The sequence below is a fragment of the Dryobates pubescens genome, chromosome 28 (assembly GCF_014839835.1).
Source record: "Dryobates pubescens isolate bDryPub1 chromosome 28, bDryPub1.pri, whole genome shotgun sequence".
Taxonomy (NCBI): domain Eukaryota; kingdom Metazoa; phylum Chordata; class Aves; order Piciformes; family Picidae; genus Dryobates; species Dryobates pubescens.
The window spans coordinates 13534374-13552056 of NC_071639.1; the positions used below are offsets into that span (position 1 = coordinate 13534374).

The 17683-nt window shown below is 44.6% G+C and overlaps 1 protein-coding gene across 1 annotated transcript in view; it reads left to right on the forward strand.

The window, feature by feature from the left end:
- The window catches only part of ASCC3 (activating signal cointegrator 1 complex subunit 3), a 143571-nt gene that overhangs the window by 20160 nt on the left and 105728 nt on the right, over positions 1-17683 (forward strand). Inside the window, exons 9-11 of the mRNA XM_054174001.1 lie at positions 3541-3741; positions 4219-4359; positions 17165-17329. Coding sequence (XP_054029976.1) covers positions 3541-3741; positions 4219-4359; positions 17165-17329 — 507 coding nt within the window. The remainder of the gene's footprint in view (positions 1-3540; positions 3742-4218; positions 4360-17164; positions 17330-17683) is intronic.

Sequence of the window (17683 nt, forward strand, 5' to 3'; positions counted from 1 at the left end):
GCTCAGGTTGGAAGGGACCTGTGAGATCATCAACTCCAACCTCCCCACCATGCCCAGGGACACCTCTCAACTAGACTCAGCGGCTCAAGGCCTCATCCAGCCTGGCCTTGAACACCTCCAGGGAGGAGGCAGCCACAGCCTCTCTGGGCAACCTGTTCCAGTGTCTCACCACCCTCAGGCCTGTTCAGTGGCTCTTATTTGTGCTTTAATTTTGGTCAAATAAAACCAATGACCAATAAAAAGCCCAAGAAGCATTTTGGGCAGAGATGTTGCAGCTGCAGGTAGCTCACAGCAATTCAGCTTTCTGGTTCACAGCATTTTTTTTCCTCTTTCCTCTTGTGCTTAATCACTGTAGTATTTGAAATCCAATTAGATCTGCCTGGTGACTTTGCAGCTGTTGTGTTTGTTGACCTCATTAAATGATCATAGTAAGTGAAATATTGAAACTGAGGAAGCAACTTCTTAAATGTTAATTTTTCATTCTTTGGGGAGATAGATTTATGTCATTGACTGAAGAGAGAGACATTTTGGGTAGAAAGCACATGCAGAGATCTGTAAAGTTTTTAATGAGAACAACTTAATGTAGTTTTAGTCATTTTTCTAATTAAGGCTGGAGACTGAATAATGTGCTTCTGCTGCCTCCTGTTCAGGGGATAGCCATTTCTCAGTGGGATTTCAGAGTGTGGAAGAAGGATGCAGTAATCTGCTGTCCTTTGATAGCATACCTAAAGGCAAGCTTTCCTTCTTAGGAGTGAGCAGTCTTCAATGTAAAGAGAAACACAGAATTGTACTTTAAATTCTGATTAAAACTATATTCAAGACCAAAAATTGGGGTTTGTTGTTTAAGAAATGGAATCTCCAAGTGAGAACTTCCAGATGTGGGAGAGGTCTCTGCTAATTCTGAGGTGCTGGGACGTGGGAAATATTAGCTCTCACTCAAATATTTTACACAAATCAATTAGCACCAGTTTCAGTACTCTCCATAAGACAGGAATCCTAGCATGGCCCAGGTTGGAAGGAACCTCCAAGATCATCTCCTCCAAGCTCCCCACCATGCACAGGGACATCTCTCAAATAGACTCAGCTGCTCAAGGCCTCATCCAGCCTGGCCTTGAACATCCCCAGGGAGGAGGCAGCCGCAGCCTCCCTGGGCAGCCTGTTCCAGAGTCTCACCATCCTCCTACTGAAGAACTTCTTCCTCAGCTCCAGGCTACCCCTGCCCTCCCTCAGCTTCAGACCATTCCATCTTGTCCTGTCTCTAGACACCTTCATGAAAAGTCCCTCTCCAGCCTTCTGTCAGGATCCCTTCAGCTACTGGAAGGCAGCTCTAAGGTCCCCCTGGAGTCTTGTCTTCTCCAGGCTGAACACCCCCAGCTCCCTCAGCCTGTGCTCACAGCAGAGCTGCTCCAGCCCTTGGATCATTTTGTGGCCTCCTCTGGACTCATTCCAATAGTTCTGTGTGCTTCTGCTGGGGACACCAGAGCTGGTCACAGTACTGGAGGTGAGGTCTCAGCAGAGGAAGAAACCAACTGCTGGTTCTCCGCTGCCTTTCGTTACTTGCCTGTGCCTGAGGTGTTTTACTCCAAGCTTCCTTTGCAGCACATAACTCTTCAGGTACTGCTCTGTAGATTAGCACCATTTGTACTTCCTTGTAGGCATTGTAAAGCTGATGATGGCCCAAAGCCAATGCTGAGCTCTATTTGGTACGCTTGTGTAATTTTCATATCGTTGTGTGTGCTCCTTGTTCCTACAGAAATTGTCCCCCTAAGTCCAATGAAATCTCACTGACAGGATTTGGTGCTAAATGGAGCAGATCCAAATATCCTGCACTTTTTCCTTTTCTTGCTGTAAGCCTTTGCTTAAAACATAAAGATGCCCTTTGAAAGACAACATTTGAGTCTTTGGGGTAGGTAGGAAATTATCTTCTCCAATCCTGCTCCTAAGAGAACAGAAAAATTGTTTTCTGATGGTTTTATAGTCACAGAATGCCAGGTTTCACAGTGGCTCATACTCACATAAGCCTGGCACCATCTGAGGCATGAAAGTGTGTTGGGAATAGCAGCCAGATTCTGTCCTGCTCAAACGTCCTCTGCTTTGTGTAGAGCTCTAGGGACAAATCAGCTGTTGAATAGGAAGCTGAAGGATGTTGCATCTCTTTCACCACCAGTAAAAACCATTCTGCCATCCAGTGGCTACTGGTCCTTTAAGTAAGAAGGGGTTTCACAAGTTTAGCTGCAAAAGAATTGGTCTGGAGTCATCTGCAGTACATGAAGGGTGGCTGCCCAGAGGATGGAGACTCCCTTTCTACAAAGAATCTCATGGAAAAGACAGGAGGTGATGGGGACAAGTTGCTGCTGGGGAGATTCCCATTGGACTCCAGGAGACAGTGTTTCCTCATGGACACAGCTGGACATTGGAATCATCTCCCAGGGGAAGCAGTGGAGTCCCCTGCATTGGGCAGTTTGAAGCCTCAGCTGACCAGGGTGCTGGGCCAGTTCATTTCAGCTCCAGTGTCACCTGGGAAGTTTGGAGCAGGTGATCCTTGGGGTCCCCTCCAGCCTGGCATTCTGGGGTTCTGTGATTCATGCCTTGACTGACATTAACATACCAGGGGGGGGGAGGGGGGATCCTTTTCAGCTTTCAAGGGAGGTAATTTGTGCAGATGGCACATTTCAACAAGCAGGTTTTGTGGTCCATTTGTCAAAGTGCTTTTGTTTAAAAGCTGCTGCTTTAGAGACTATCCCTTTTGTGGAGCAGGGTTTTGTTAGTGCAGTTCTGTAATCGGCAGTCCTGCTGCTGAGTGTCTCTCCATAAAACCTTGATTATAAGCCTTGTAAACAGTGTTTATCAGTGTGAACTTTGTGTGTTTCTAATAGCTCCTAAAAACCAATTAGATGGAATGGGAGGGAAAAAGAAAAATAGAACAATTTTCAAAGACCTGTCAAGAAACCTCAAAAATGAAGGAAGAGGCAAATTGGAAACCTAAAATGACTGAGGAGGCCATAAAAATGGCTGACTGAACCCTGATAGCACCTGAGGTAACCTGCAGGCCTTCAGGAAGCCTATTTGCACTTTATAATAATCTCAGTCCTGAAGATGAAATGATCTTTGAAGATGATACACCAAGTAAACATGATGGGAACACAATCTGTGGTATAAACAAAATCAGCTTTGTCCCTGCAGTCTTGGAAACAGAATGAACTGGGAAGGAACAGTGAGAGTGACAACTCTTGGTAAATCCTCAAATTCAGCCACTTTAGGAAGGGAAAAAATGTGATGAAAAGTATGGGAAGCATTTGTGTTAGATACACTTGGGGGTGTCATCCTCACGGGATCACAGGCTCCAAAGATCATCCAGTGCAGAAGCCCCCACACCTGCCAGAGCAGGATCAGCTAGGACAGGCTTTGAATGTCTCTAGAGAAGGAGAGTCCACAACCTCCCTGGGCAAGCTGCTCCAGTGTCTCATCACCCTCACTGTAAAGAGTCTCTTTCTAATCTCCAGTCTAAACCTGCCCTCTGCATGTTTTTTGTTTGAACAGGTTGGACAGCTTGTTTTCAAAGGCATGAAAAGACTGAACAGGATCCAGTCCATAGTCTTTGAGACTGCCTACAACACCAATGAGAACATGCTCATCTGTGCCCCCACTGGTGCTGGCAAGACCAACATCGCCATGCTGACTGTGCTGCATGAAATCCGCCAGCACCTCCAGCAGGGCATGATCAAAAAGGATGAGTTTAAGGTAAGAGTTCAATGAACCTAGTAACAGCTTTTGGTTTTTAACTGGGAAGGTAAAACCCGTGATGTGTTCTCCATGGGATGTCAAATCAGGAGCTTCCCAAGGCTGTTAGGTTTTGCCAAGTCAAAGACAAGGGCTAGTTTTGATTTACTTCATTATTGTTAAAGCAATTCTTCTTTGTGTCCTAAAAAAATCTTATTATGTGAGTCAAAAGCTATGAAACCACATTTAGCTTCCATGAAGAACCAATTTGCAACATGATGAGGCTGTACAGAACAAACCCCAAGTCCCTTGTCCTTTAAGCAGCTGCACACTTAGCCACCAAAGGTAACGACTTTTCATACATCACTATTAAGATTTTTCCCCCTGTAAGAGCCTGGCATCATATTTCACAATAAATTGTGATTTGTAATGGTTGCCATGAAGCAAAGGACGTGCTGGAGTCTGCTCATTTATCAAGCAGGTGTCCTTTTGCTGCAGATTGTCTACGTTGCTCCCATGAAGGCTCTGGCAGCCGAAATGACAAATTACTTCAGCAAGCGCCTGGAGCCGCTCGGCATCACGGTGAAAGAGCTGACTGGGGACATGCAGCTGTCCAAAGGGGAGATCCTCAGGACACAGGTATGCCTGACAGCTTCACATCCTGCTCTGAGGGTGGCTCCAAACCTCTTCAAAGGCGCCCCACTGGGTTTTCATTCCAACTCCTTGTGAAAGAATTGGTGAAGCAGCTGAATCCTGGAGTCATACACAGAGAGAATGCATCGGGTTGGAAGGGACCCTCAAAGGTCATCTTGTCCAACCCCTCTGCAGTCAGAAGGGACACCTCCAGCTAGATATCTATCAAGATTTCTTTCACCTATTCCTGAACTTCAGAAGCAGCTTTCAGAAAGTCATCCTGTTAGAGATACTGAATTTCTGTTTGAGGAAAGTTCCTTTCTTTTTGTTACTGTGACTATTCCTCACCCTTAAACCAGTGCCTCAGCAGCTGTTCACAGTGTGTTGCACTGCAGTCCTTGTCACCAGGACTTACTCACATAAGCACAGGGAAGTGAGACTGGCATTTTGAAGTTTTCTGTCATGTGTTTGATTTATTTTGTGCCTCAGACCTGCAGACCTAATAGTGGCCTTCCAGTACCTCAAGGGGTCTACAAGAAGGCTGCACAGGGACTGCTGGCAAAGGCCTGCAGGGACAGGACGAGAGGTAATGGTTTGAAATGAGAGCAGAGCAGATTTAGATTGGATGTGAAAAACAAGATCTGCACCATAAGAGTGGTGGAACACTGGAGCAGGTTGCCCAGGGAGGTAGCTGGGGCCCCATGCCTGGAGCTATTCAAGGTGAAGCTGGACAAGGCTCTGAGCAACCTGATCTAGTGGAGGATGTCCCTGCTGACTGCAGGGGGGGTCGACTGGATGACCTTTGGAGGTCCCTTCCAGCCCAAACCATTCAACGATTCTATGTAAGCCACATTTCTTTTATTAGACCTGTGTCTCATGCTTTGCCTTGAAGGCTGCCAGCTTGTCAGGAGCCTTGCTTGCTGCAGATAGATCTTGGTGTTAAGGGCAGATTATCACTGCTTTCTGTGTGACTGAAATTGTGTCACAGTGGAAAACAAATGTAGTGAAATTTTGAAAGCAGGCTGATTTCCCCAACCTGTAAACCTTCGTAGATCTCTGTTCCTGCCTTCTCATCTTCTTGGAGTTAAAGGGATTCAGAGAGCAGGGGAAGGAAACTTATTGTCTTTTAAATGAATAAGGTGGGAAATGAATCCAACTTCCTTGTTGGAATAGTCCTGGTTCTGCCACTTCAGAATAGTGGAATGTTTGCTTGGTGACTCCTTTGGAACACAGATTTCTTTGTTTTAACAGAGGAAAGGGTTTCCATTTTTGTTACTGTTTCTTGTTGATCAAAGCCCTGATGATACAGCAAGCAGGCTTGTTAGTTTAAAATACAATACTGGGGGTTCTGTAGTCTTTACAGAGTCCCAAAGTATTTTAAGACCCACAAAATGGCTTTGCACACTGACTGAAGTGCAAGGCTGTGCCTCTCAGCCATCACAGACACAGACAATTCTTTCTAGGAGGAAATACTTTTTAGGTTTTCTCTTTGGTTCCTCACTGCTGTCCTCTGGCTTTAATTTGCAATAAATCAAATTCATTTTCCCTAAGTCAAATCTGCTTTGCCTGTGACAGTGGTTGGTAAATGACCTCCCAGTCTTACCCATGAGGTTCTCCTTCCTCCTTGCTCTTCCTCCTTTGCCTTGCTCCTCTCTCCCCATGTCCAGCTGAGAGCATGAAGTGAGCCCATGACTAGGTAGCCATGTGGCAGCCACCACTCTCAGCCCACCACAGGTAGTTCCAGTTTGGGGTACTTTTTTCTGTAAATGAAGTTACTGCTTTCATTAAATTTGGTTGGTTGGTTTTTGCTGTTTTATATCCAAGAGAAACTTTTTGTTAGCTTATTGCAGATGTTATTAGCTAGTTATTTTTCCTTTTAACAGCTATTTATGCTGGAAATAAAAGTAGTTTAGAACAAAGGGGCAACTCTTATTGAGGAGCATGAGTAATCCAGGAGTGGTTTGGAAAAGGCCAGGCTTGTGAATTGAAAAGAGAATTTGAGTAAGCTGCATTTGTAGTGGCAGCTACATTTGTCTGGTTACTGAACAGAATGGTTTCTTGGGGAGAGGAAATAGCCTGAAGGACTGAATGTGTTTTGACATCTCAAAGATTAGCTGATTAATTGTACTTGTGATGGCAAGGCAGCAGTGAGAAGTGAAGCACAGAGCACAAAAGCATCAGAGCTGCAGAGGGCAAGTAGCTGTGAGAATGGCAAATGGCATCAGGACCTCTGAGCAGTATGGATGATCACTCTGATAGGTTCTGTCAGCTGATAGACTCTGATATTAAGTCATGAAGGCTTTATTCCCCATTGGAATCTGACACTAATAAAATGGAATAATGCTTTTTTCTTAAGTTCTTATCTGCAATATAAGACTAATCAAGTCTGGAACTACTGAAAGCAATAGAAGGGCTGCAAACTCTGAGGTGCCTCCTGTTTCATCTACAACTTCCTTTCTCTGCTCCACTCTTTCTCATTTCCTGCCCTTTAATAAGGTATGGAGATGCTTCTAGGGAAGAGCAAACAGTGAGATGGATTGCTGCTGCTTTTTTTCCCAACAGAAATGGCCATGTATGCATTGTGTTAATTTGCAGTGTGTTATGTTCTGCTCTCCACGTGCCTCTCATTTCACACGTGTGCAATTTATCAAGAGGACAGCAAAATTAACACAGAAATAAAGAAGAAAGGCATGTGCTTCCCTCTTTCCAACAAAACTTCCAGAATGTTCCTCAGTAGTGCAGCCCTGCTGAAAGAAACTTCCTTTTCAAGTCAGGCACTATTTAAAATGAGTCTTGCTGCCTTTAAATGAGGTATAAAACCCCTTCTTGTTGCTGGCACAGCTACATTGCTTTCTTAGGCTGATGTTCTTCATCTGTGCCTTCAGCATTGTACTTCTTGATTTTTGACATCAGCCTTCCAGTCCCAAGAGTGGGGCTCTTGGAAACCCTTCTCATTTACTGCTCTCCCATTAATAGATCTGCCTGTGACAGCTAAGATTCCACTGGGGGGAAAGTACTTTTACATCCTCAAACAGCAATTGGAATTAAAAAGTATTAGTTCTTGAGAAGAAACTGGAGGTGCTGCCTGTAACCTCAATTGTTTTCTAATTTTATGGCAGAATCCATCTTGATTTTCCTCAGATCAGACTTCAGAAATTAGAATTGCTTCTCAGAGGCATTGATTTGCATTTTGTTTGGCATCCTTTCTATTTCAGACAGACACAGCAGCTTATTCTACTACACCTACACGTTTGTTATTGCATAAGCTGTAGAGTTTTAGCACAGCCTTTGACTAACCTACTTAGTGATCATAGAGTGGCTCAGGTTGGAAGGGCCCTCAGAGATCATCTCCTCCACCCTCCCCACCATGGGCAGGGACACCTCTCAGCTAGACTCAGCTGGTCAAGGCTTCATCCAGCCTGGCCTTGATCACCCCCAGGGAGGAGGTATCCACAGCCTCCCTGGGCAGCCTGTTCCAGAGTCTCACCACCCTGGTACTGAAGAACTTCTTCCTCAGCTGCAGTCTGACTCTGCTCTCCCTCAGCTTCAAACCATTGCCCCTTGGCCTGTCTCTAGACACCCTCAGGAAAAGTCTCTCTTCATCCTCCCTGGAGTCTTCTCTTCTCCAGGCTGAACACCCCCAGTTCCCTCAGCCTGTCCTCTCAGCAGAGGTGCCCCAGCCCCTGGATCACCTTTGTGGCCTTTGTGCCACACACTCTGATGAGATGTGTCACTGACTGATGTTCTTTGGTGTTTTGACTCCCTCAGCTAAAATCTTTACCTGGATTGGATTGGAAAGGGAGAGTTAACTTTTGTTTTAGCAGGGAAATGGAGTTGAAATTATGCCAGATGAAATTACAGTAATTTTGAACACCATGAAAAAACAATGTTCTGTGTGTTCTGTAGCTAAAGGATATATGGGGGGAGTGGGTTGGTAATTGCATTCTTGAGTGTGTGTTCCTGTTTATTATTGGGTGTAATTATCTTCATGTCTGACATGGCTCCATTTCCTACAAGGTTTTCTAAACTCTTCTGACACCAAAGTTGAGACTGGTTTTGCTTTGGGTGTTTTCTGGTGGGTTTTGTGGGTTTAAATATGTGTCTTTGGTATTGTACTTCAGCACCTACAAGTTGGAAAAGCCCTCTCAGAGCATCCAGCCCAACCATTCTCTAACTCTGCCAAGGCTGGGGCTAAGCCATGGCCCTCAGCACCACAGCTCTGCCTCTCCAAAACACCTCCAGGGATGAGGATTCAACCATCTCCCTGGGTAGTCTGTGCCAGGCTCTGAGAACCCTTTCAGGGAAGAAGTTTCTTCTAATGTCCAACCAAAACCTCCCCTGGTGCAGCTTGAGACAGCTTCCTCTCATCCTATCACTTGTTCCTAGAGAGAAGAAACCAACCCAGCCTGGCTCCATCCTCATTTCAGGGAGTTGTAGAGAGCCATGAGGTCTCCCTTCAGACTCCTCTTCTCCAGACTAAACAACCCCAGGTCCCTCAGCTGGTCCTCACCAGCCCTGTTCTGCAGACCCTTCACCACCTTTGTTGCCCTTCTCTGGCCGCACTCCAGCCCCTCAGTGTCCTTCTTGGTGTAAGAGGCCCAAAACTGAACCCAGCAGTCAAGGTGAGGCCTCACCAGGGCTGAGCAGAGGAGGACAATCACTGCCCTGGTCCTGCTTTAAAATGTGTATATGAAAGCATACAACTTCTGGGCTTGGATGCAGAGCCCTTGCTCTCAGGACAGACTTTGTTTTGGCCCCCTACCAGCACCCATTTTTCCCTTCACTTGAAGCTTTATCAGAATCAATTCACTTTCAGTATGTCTGCACCCCGTGCTCTTGCATTAATCACTGTCTGCAGAGCTGTGGTGTTGCAGGGGACTTGGACAGTCCTTGTGTACAATTAGAAGGAAACTAATTGTCTTTCGGATACACCATTGATCCAGATTGCAGCTGACTGTCTTGAGAGGAATGCTGCAGCTCTTTGCTTGCACGGCTAAGACCAACAGTGTCACCTGCAGGTGAATCAAGGAGGGCTCTTAACGTTCCAAGTGGAACTTCCAGCCACACAAGATCAGTTACTGGCTGAAAACTGGGAGATCCAGTTCAATCACTTCCCGGTTAGTCTCTTCAATCAGTGCTTCTGCTCATTCTCATGAAGCAATGATCTGCAAGTGTGCCATTGCAGAGATTTTGTTGAAGAAGTGTTTGCTAAAAAATTATTTTAAGTCATTCTTTAATGTGTGTGAAAGAGACTTGTTGAGAATCTTTCTGCCTGTTTGCTATTGAAATTGCACTGAAAAGGCCTGGGATTGAGAAGATGACTTTTTATTCCCCCTGTGTATGCTTTTACAGAGGTGAAAATTCCTTGTTGATTGATGATTTTTTTTCCTGGTTGATTGATGATTTTTTTTCCTGGTTGATTGACAATTTTTTCCTGGTTGATTGATGATTTTTTCCTGGTTGATTGACGATTTTTTTTCCTGGTTGATTGGTGATTTTTTCCTTGGTTGATTGATGTTTTTTTCCTGGTTGATTGATGATTTTTCCTTGGTTGATTGATTATTTTTTCCTGGTTGATTGATGATTTTTTCCTTGTTGATTGACGATTTTTTCCTTGGTTGATTGGTGATTTTTTCCTGGTTGATTGACGATTTTTTCCTGGTTGATTGATGATTTTTTCCTTGGTTGATTGATGATTTTTTCCTGGTTGATTGATGATTTTTTCCTTGGTTGATTGATGGTTTTTTCCTGATTGATTGATGATTTCTCTCAGCTCATTGCAGTAGAATATTGCAGAAGTGATTAGGAATAGCAGCCCTAAGAAGGAAGCATGAGAGAGGTGGCTACAGGAGCAGGAGACCAGTGGCTGTTTGAGCATGAGGGGACTGATGTGAACATTCATTAAAAAATTCCTCAGCTGAAGTTCCTCAATTAATAACAAAGATCCTGAAACTGAGGCACTTCATGCTATGAACTGACTGCATCTGAATAATGAAGGCATTACTGTTAAATGATTATTAGTAGTAAAATCTTAGTAAATATTATTACATTGTTATTAAAATATTAGCTTTGTTAAATTCTTCTTCTTGTTGTTATTAGGGTTTGTCTCTGAGGCTTCTTTGGAGCACTGAGGATGTAATCCTCAGCAAAACCTGTAGGGATCTGATTTTCCAGAGTGTCTATTATCATTAATATTTTATCTCTGAAGAACTTGGGAAAATGATGTACTTTTGTTGGCTTTAATGGTCTGTTAGAGCTGAAAAAGGCTCTGTGCAAAAAGGAATCCACGTGTCTGCAAAATTACTGAGCAACTGTTTTGTGCTTCCAAATACTCTTTTTTTTCCCCCCCCTCTAAGCACAGTAAATTTTACAGGATAAAAAAGCAGCCTTTCATAGTTAATGCAAATGATGCATTAAGTTAGACTCTTCTCCCAGAGTACAATTTAAAGGTACTCAGAAGTCAAATTATCTTTGATTTAGATGTAAAAATTGCAGAATAACAGCTGTGCCTGCTGAGTGAATATTCCACAGCCAAAAGATAGCTTATTTGAGTCAAGTTGAGGACAGGTTGCTCAGGGAACATTTCCCTCTGCTGGCTTTTTCTGGGGTTTTTTCATATTTAACTGCTTCTGGTCAGTTGAAAGTGCAAGGAAATTACTAACAACCCAAGAGCAATTCAGGATTTGTATCCTCCAAGCTGTTGTTTTGCATGTTACAGAATATTTTTAGGTTGTCCAAGGTTTGTTGGGGCTATTTGTGGAACAAGAAAACCATTCTGCTTCAATTTCACACTTAATATGGCAAATAATCTTGCTACATCTGCCTGCAGTTAAAAGCAGAGCTTCAGGTATGGTGCATTACAGAAACTTTTTCAACATTCTGGTGAGACACAGGAACAGGTTACCCAGGGGGGTTGTGGATGTCCCCTCCCTGGGGGTGTTCAGGGCCAGGCTGGAGGAGGCCTCGAGCAGCCTGGGCTGGTGGGAGGTGTCCCTGTCCGTGGCAGGGGGGTTGGAACTGGATGAGCTTTGAGGTCCCTTCCAACTCAACCCATTCTATGAAAAAGAAAACAAACAAAACCACAAAGAAAGCCACTAACCAAGCAACAATTCTTATCCAGTAAACAAGCTCTCAACTTTAGCCCAAATATTGCTCTATAATGATGTTTAAAACCACACAAATCTGCTCTGCGCTCCTGGTTTGTTGTTGTTCTGCTGTATGAATAAAAGGGGCTGAGGGAGAAGGAATTGCAAACTCACCCTAGGAAGACTTGAGCAGAAGCAGGCTGGATGCAGTGTCTCAAGAGACCAGCACTTGTTGGAAGTTGTCAGATCTGATTAAGGGAGCTATTGGCATCAATCAGAGCTGACAGCAGTGTATCAGAGGTTAGGATAACTAATTAGTGAGCTGATTAACAGCAGAGAGGGAGAGAGGGTAATGTTTTGGATCAAACTCCTTTGAAAGGCTTGGATCATTATTTAAACTCCAAGGCTGAGTGGCTCATTATATATTTTACAATAGGAGAGCTAAATCTGACAAAGCCTGCAAGCTGTTCTTCCTCACTGCAGTTGTTAAAATAAGGTTTGCACGGCCTCCAAACACACTTTATTCCTAGAAGAAAAACAATTCCACAGAGCAAGTGCTCTTCTCAGAGAACTCCTCAGTGCAGCTGCTCTGATCTTAATGTTTACTGTTCTCTGTAGCTTCTCCCTGGATTAATGTAGCTACTCCAGACCTAAAGCTTTTTATGTTCTTTCAGTAAGAAATAAAACACTTCAGTGCTTTCTCAGCAGCAAGGAGAAGGGATTCTGCCCAATTCATCAGCCTGACTGGTTGTACTGGGTTTGATTCCAGTTTATTTTGTCCCTGTCAGAGTGTTGTACTGAGGTTTAAATGCAGTGTTGGAACTTAGAAATAAAGTTTGTGGTCTCTGGGACTTGCAGTTCTCTGCTGAAGGCATAAAACTTTAAACCTTAATGTCTGAACTTAGAGCCTTGGTAGTGTTCAAGGCCAGGTTGGATGAGACCTTGAGCAATCTGGTCTAATGGAAGGTGTTCCCTGGCCATGGCAGGGGGGTTTGGAACTGGATTATCTTTAATGTTCCTTCCAACCCAAACCATTCTATGAATCTATGAATGTTTCTGAGATGCTTATATTTGTCTGTCTGTCTATCCATGTGGCCTTGTATTGGTGTACATTACCCCACAAACGCTCACCCAAAGTGGGCACACTGCTCCCCTGCTTACCTCTGTGTTGTAAGGACTCTCCATTACTGGAGACAAGAGTTCAGTTGTGGCTGTGGGGAGCCCAGCACCAGGTGGCTGTCTCTCTTTTATGAAAACCAAAATATTTGCATTCACTCTTTATTGCTCCCTCCCTCCCTGCCTGCCTCAAATCCTTGTTTTGAATGGCTGCCCTCTGGTTTACTTTCCCTATGCTTTTGCTGCACTCCCTGCTTGAGCTCCAGCTCACAGGAGGGTTTGTGAAGCGCTTGAATAAATCAGGCAGAGGAGGAGTGCAATAAAAAGAGGAATAAACCCAGCATTATGCAAGTGACTTGTTCTGATGAAGTTTTACCTCAGAGAGTGCCCAAGTGGTAAAGTGTCCCACATGGGGGGTGCTACCAGGTAGCTAATATTAAAATTTGTGAGAAGCTCCAAAGCATCACTGATTAGAAAGGAAATATTTCCAAACTGTGCCACAGCAGCAGCTCTCCCTGTGGGGTTGCACAATGTGCTGCCTACCAGGCTGCTCTGGCTGGATGTCTGTAGCTGTGTGCAGTTTTCTGTCTCTGTTCCTGCACAACTAAAGCTCTTACAGTGAATTCGAGGACCACATTTGTGGTCATGAAATGCCTGTGGAGTTGATCAAGCTTTGGGGAGATAATTTGGGGTACTTGCCATAACAATCAAGCTTTATCATGGTGATCATTTGACAGCTGCAATATTTCCCTCATGCAGAGGCCTCTGGATTTGTTTATTATAATCTCGAGGTTATTCTGTCATTTCCTTCTAGAAATATTTCAGAGCAACAGAGCTGATGAGAGCAAGGCTTGAGGAACAGCTGAGGGACCTGGGATTGTTTAGTCTGGAGAAAAGCAGGCTGAGGCTCCTTGAAAGGAGGTTGGAGAGAGGTGTGGGTCTCTTCTCCCTAGTCCCATGGAAGGAGAGGAAATGGCCTGAAATTATGCCAGGGGAGGGCTAGGTTGGAGATGCAGAAAAATTTCCTTGCTGCAAGAGTGGTGAGGGCTTGCCACAGGCTGCCCAGGGAGGTGGTGGAGTCCCCATCCCCGGAGGTGTTCAAGAAACCTGTGGCCATGGCAGCTGGGGCCAAGGTTTAGTGGCCATGGTGGGGTTGGGTTGCTGGTTGGACTGGATGACCTTGGAGAGCTTTGCCATCTGAAACACTTGTGTGATATTAGTGCCCAGTGCAGGCAGGAATATGACTTCAAACTTAGAGATGAAGTCTTTGGAAGTACACTGTGGGTACCACTGTGTGGATTCCCACACTTCTGATCTAGAAAGCTGAAGGTGAGTGAAGTTTTTGGGAGGTGAAGCAGCTGCTCAATCGTCCACCTGGAAGAGATTCTCTCTAAATGTTGTGTTTCCTGCATCCCCTGTTTTGCTCCCTCAGAATTTTGTGCAGCTTTTGCCATCTTTGTTTCTTTTCTGCTCAGGACTTTTAATTCATCAGCTCAGCCTGTCCTCTGGAGCTGTGTTACTGGCTAATTCTAGTGCCTGAAAGATTGGGAGGTTTTGATTTGCGCTTCAGATCTGATGCTAGCAGCGTTGCAGTTCCAGAGGAGCCTTTACTCCTAATCATTTTGTTAGAGTTCTTTTCCTGCACAGCCCCCTGGCAGCAGGTTCTGCTTTCTGAATGGGGCTGATTACAGCAGACAAGTTTTCAATCTTTGGTTCCCACTGTTTGTTGGAAATGCTTCATTTTTCTTCTCAGGAACCTCCATAAAAATCTCTGCTGTAAGAAATCCAACACTGCCTTTCCTTTGCAATCATTTCATCAATGCACTCAGAAGTCTTTTATTTAAGTAATAGCTGAAGTCTCTCTCTTTTTTTCTTTTTCCTTTTTTTTTCTTCATTTGTGTCAGGAATAAAAACTTAGAGAAATCTGTCTGAGGAGCAATTGCCAAAGGCATGTTTGGGCTTGTTGACTTCATCATAATATACAAACTTCAATAAACCAATTGCCAGTCCCAGCATTTAGATTACTGTCAGGTCTGCTAAAGCAAAAGCCTCCAGTGAGAAGATGTTTGAGGTTTGCCATGCATGCCTGCTTGGCTAATGATGCCTCACCTTCCAAAATAAAAGCTTGAACAGATGTTTAAGAGACCATTGTGAGGATCCACTTTTAAGATAATGGAGCAGGGAGAATTTAATTGCCTAACCTGGTGATTCACAGCCAACTGTTCTGCTTTTTTTGTAACCAGAATGAGATGACCAAAAATGGAACAGCAGTCCCTTTATCCTGTCATCCCAGTTCATGTTCCAGTTCTGGGGCCCCCAGCACAAGAAGGCCATGGAGCTGCTGGAGCAGGTCCCGAGGAGGCCACAAGGATGATCAGAGGGCTGGAGAAACTCCAATATGGGGATGGGCTTGGAGAGTTGGGGTTGTTGAACCTGGACGAGAGAAGGCTCTGGGGAGACCTTAGAACAGCCTTCTAGTACCTGAAGTGGGCTACAAGAGAGCTGGGGAGGGACTTTTTACAAGGGCTCAGAGTGATAGGACAAGAGGGAATGGCTTGAAGCTTAAGGAGGGGAGATTTAGATTGGAGATTATGGAGAAATTCTTTAGAGTGAGGGTGGGGAGACACTGGAAGAGGTTGCCCAGGGAGGCTGTGGACGTCCCCTCCCTGGAGGTGTTCAAGGGACCATAAAGATCCCAACCCTCCTGCCATGGGCAGGGGCACCTCCCACCAGCCCAGGTTGCTCAAGACCTCGTCCAGCCTGGCCTTGAGGAGGAATCCACAATCTCTCTGGGCAACCTGTTCCAGTGTCTCGCCACCCTCACTCTGTAAAGAATTTCTTCCTAATCTCCAGTCTCAATCTGCCCTCCTCAAGCTTCAATCCATTCCTCTTGTTTTATCACCATAAGCCCTTGTGAAAAGTCTCTCCCCAGCTCTCCTGGAGCCCTCTTCAGATACTGTGGAGACAGGTTGGACTCAATGATCCTGGAGGTCTCTTCCAACCTTAGTTATACTGTGATACTGGAAGGCTGCTCTAAGGTCTCCCCTGGAGCCTTCTCTGCCAGAAATGCCACTACCTCATTTAAAGCTCATGATGAGATGTATCCTAACACTGCTTTGTTCAGTATTTGAACTGCAAAACAAAATGAATCAGTAGCTTTGTTACCATTTGCTGTTGGTCAACGTTTTCTTTTTAACTGATACTTTTAATTAGCACTTTATGTATTTGAATACATTTTATGGTTTGGGACTGCAGAGCTGATTTGTTTGAGGGTTTGTTTGGGTTTTTTTTTTATGGATGTTTTTTTTCCCCCTTGACTGTAATTTCTGTCTGCAAAAACAAACAGAGAACCCAATCATATTTTCTGGCAAAGACATTCTCTGGAGGTCTCTGGTCTTGCTAAATGAGACAGTATATCAAGCCTAGCTTTTTAATTCAGGTCATTACTTGGAGTAACATTGCTGCTTTAAAAGAAGATGAAAGTAAGAGACCATTAGAATGAATATTTAGTCATCATTCAGAAAGAGCAAATTTAATGATATCATTGGAAATAGATATCCTGATAACAGGAGTGGCATGTGGAAAGAAAACAAACCCCAAAGCCTGCAGTCTGCACAGTGCCAGCTTAGCTTCAGCAAATGAGCTGAGTAGCTTGCACTTGTAGTATTTCACACCTTAGAGCCTTAATGTGCACTGCTAAATACATTTCCTCACTGCTTGCTAATTAAGGCTCTGTGGAAGGACAGCTGCTAATTCTTTATTTTGGTGCTTGACAGGGCTCATTTCTAAGGTGCTAACAGTTGCATCTGTAGTGGTGTTACAATTCAGTTCATGAATTATGGTCAGGCATTTTTTTACACCTGCTATTTTGTTACAAGCATTTGACCAAAAAAAAAATAAATCTGGATTTGCTACCAAAATGCTCCCAGGAATATTTTAGCAGAGGGTAGAAACACCTCCCCCCAACACCATACTAGTGACACAGGCAGGCTTTCGTATGCTGAAGTTTTAAACATGGCAGGACTGGAACGTCTCCTTCTGTGCTATCACCAAGTCTCTTCAGGAGTAATTAGACTCATAGCATAGCCCAGGTTGGAAGTGACCTGCTGCTCCAAACTCCCCACCATGGCTAGGGACACCTCAACTCAGCTGCTCAAGGCCTCATCCAGTCCTCAACATGCTGGTGGTGCTGAAGGCAACTGGGTGCTCTGCTGGGGAGAAATGCTCTTGCTCAAGCTTGGACTAGCAGTTCTCATGAAGGTTTTACAAGTCTCTGCTGGCTCTTTCTGTCCCCATGGGTAAGGAGGTGATTTTCCATAGCTGCTTGATTGTTTTAATGTGGCAAATGAACTCAAGTGATGCAGAATGGCCTGAAGTTAGTAGCTGGTCTTTCCACATGGTTTTCCATGCTGGCTCATACTGCTGATCACCCAGCACATGGAGATGCAGCAGACTGCCTCACATACAGAATAGGTGAGACTTAAGATGGCTTTGACCTTGCATTTACTCTGCTGAATATTAGAGTACTGGGGTTTGTACATTTGAATCCAGATATTTCTTCATGAATGCTTAATATTTCCTTTTCTTGTTGTTAATTTTTGCTCTACTAGATGCTTGTGACTACTCCAGAGAAATGGGATGTAGTGACAAGGAAAAGTGTTGGTGATGTAGCCCTCTCTCAGCTGGTAAAACTCTTGATTCTGGATGAAGTTCATCTGTTGCACGAAGACAGAGGACCTGTGCTTGAAAGTATAGTAGCAAGGACCTTACGTCAGGTAAGAGCTAAAAGAAACCCTGAGAGTAATCTGATTTGGTCAAGAATGGAGAGATTGGAGTGTGAATGGAGAAATGCTTGGACAATGAAAGCACAGAATGGGTTAGGTTGGAAGGGACCTCAGAGATCATCCGCTCCAACCTCCCTGCTTCACCCAGCCTGGCCTTGAACACCCCTGGGGAGGAGGCAGCCACAGCCTCTCTGGGCAGAAAGGTACTGAAGAACTTCTTCCTCAGCTCCAGCCCTTAGCTCCAAACCATTCCCCCTTGTCCTGTCTCTAGACTCCCTTATGAGAAGTCCCTCTGCAGCCTTCCTGGAGGATCCCTTCAGCTACTGGAAGAATCATCTGCCTGTA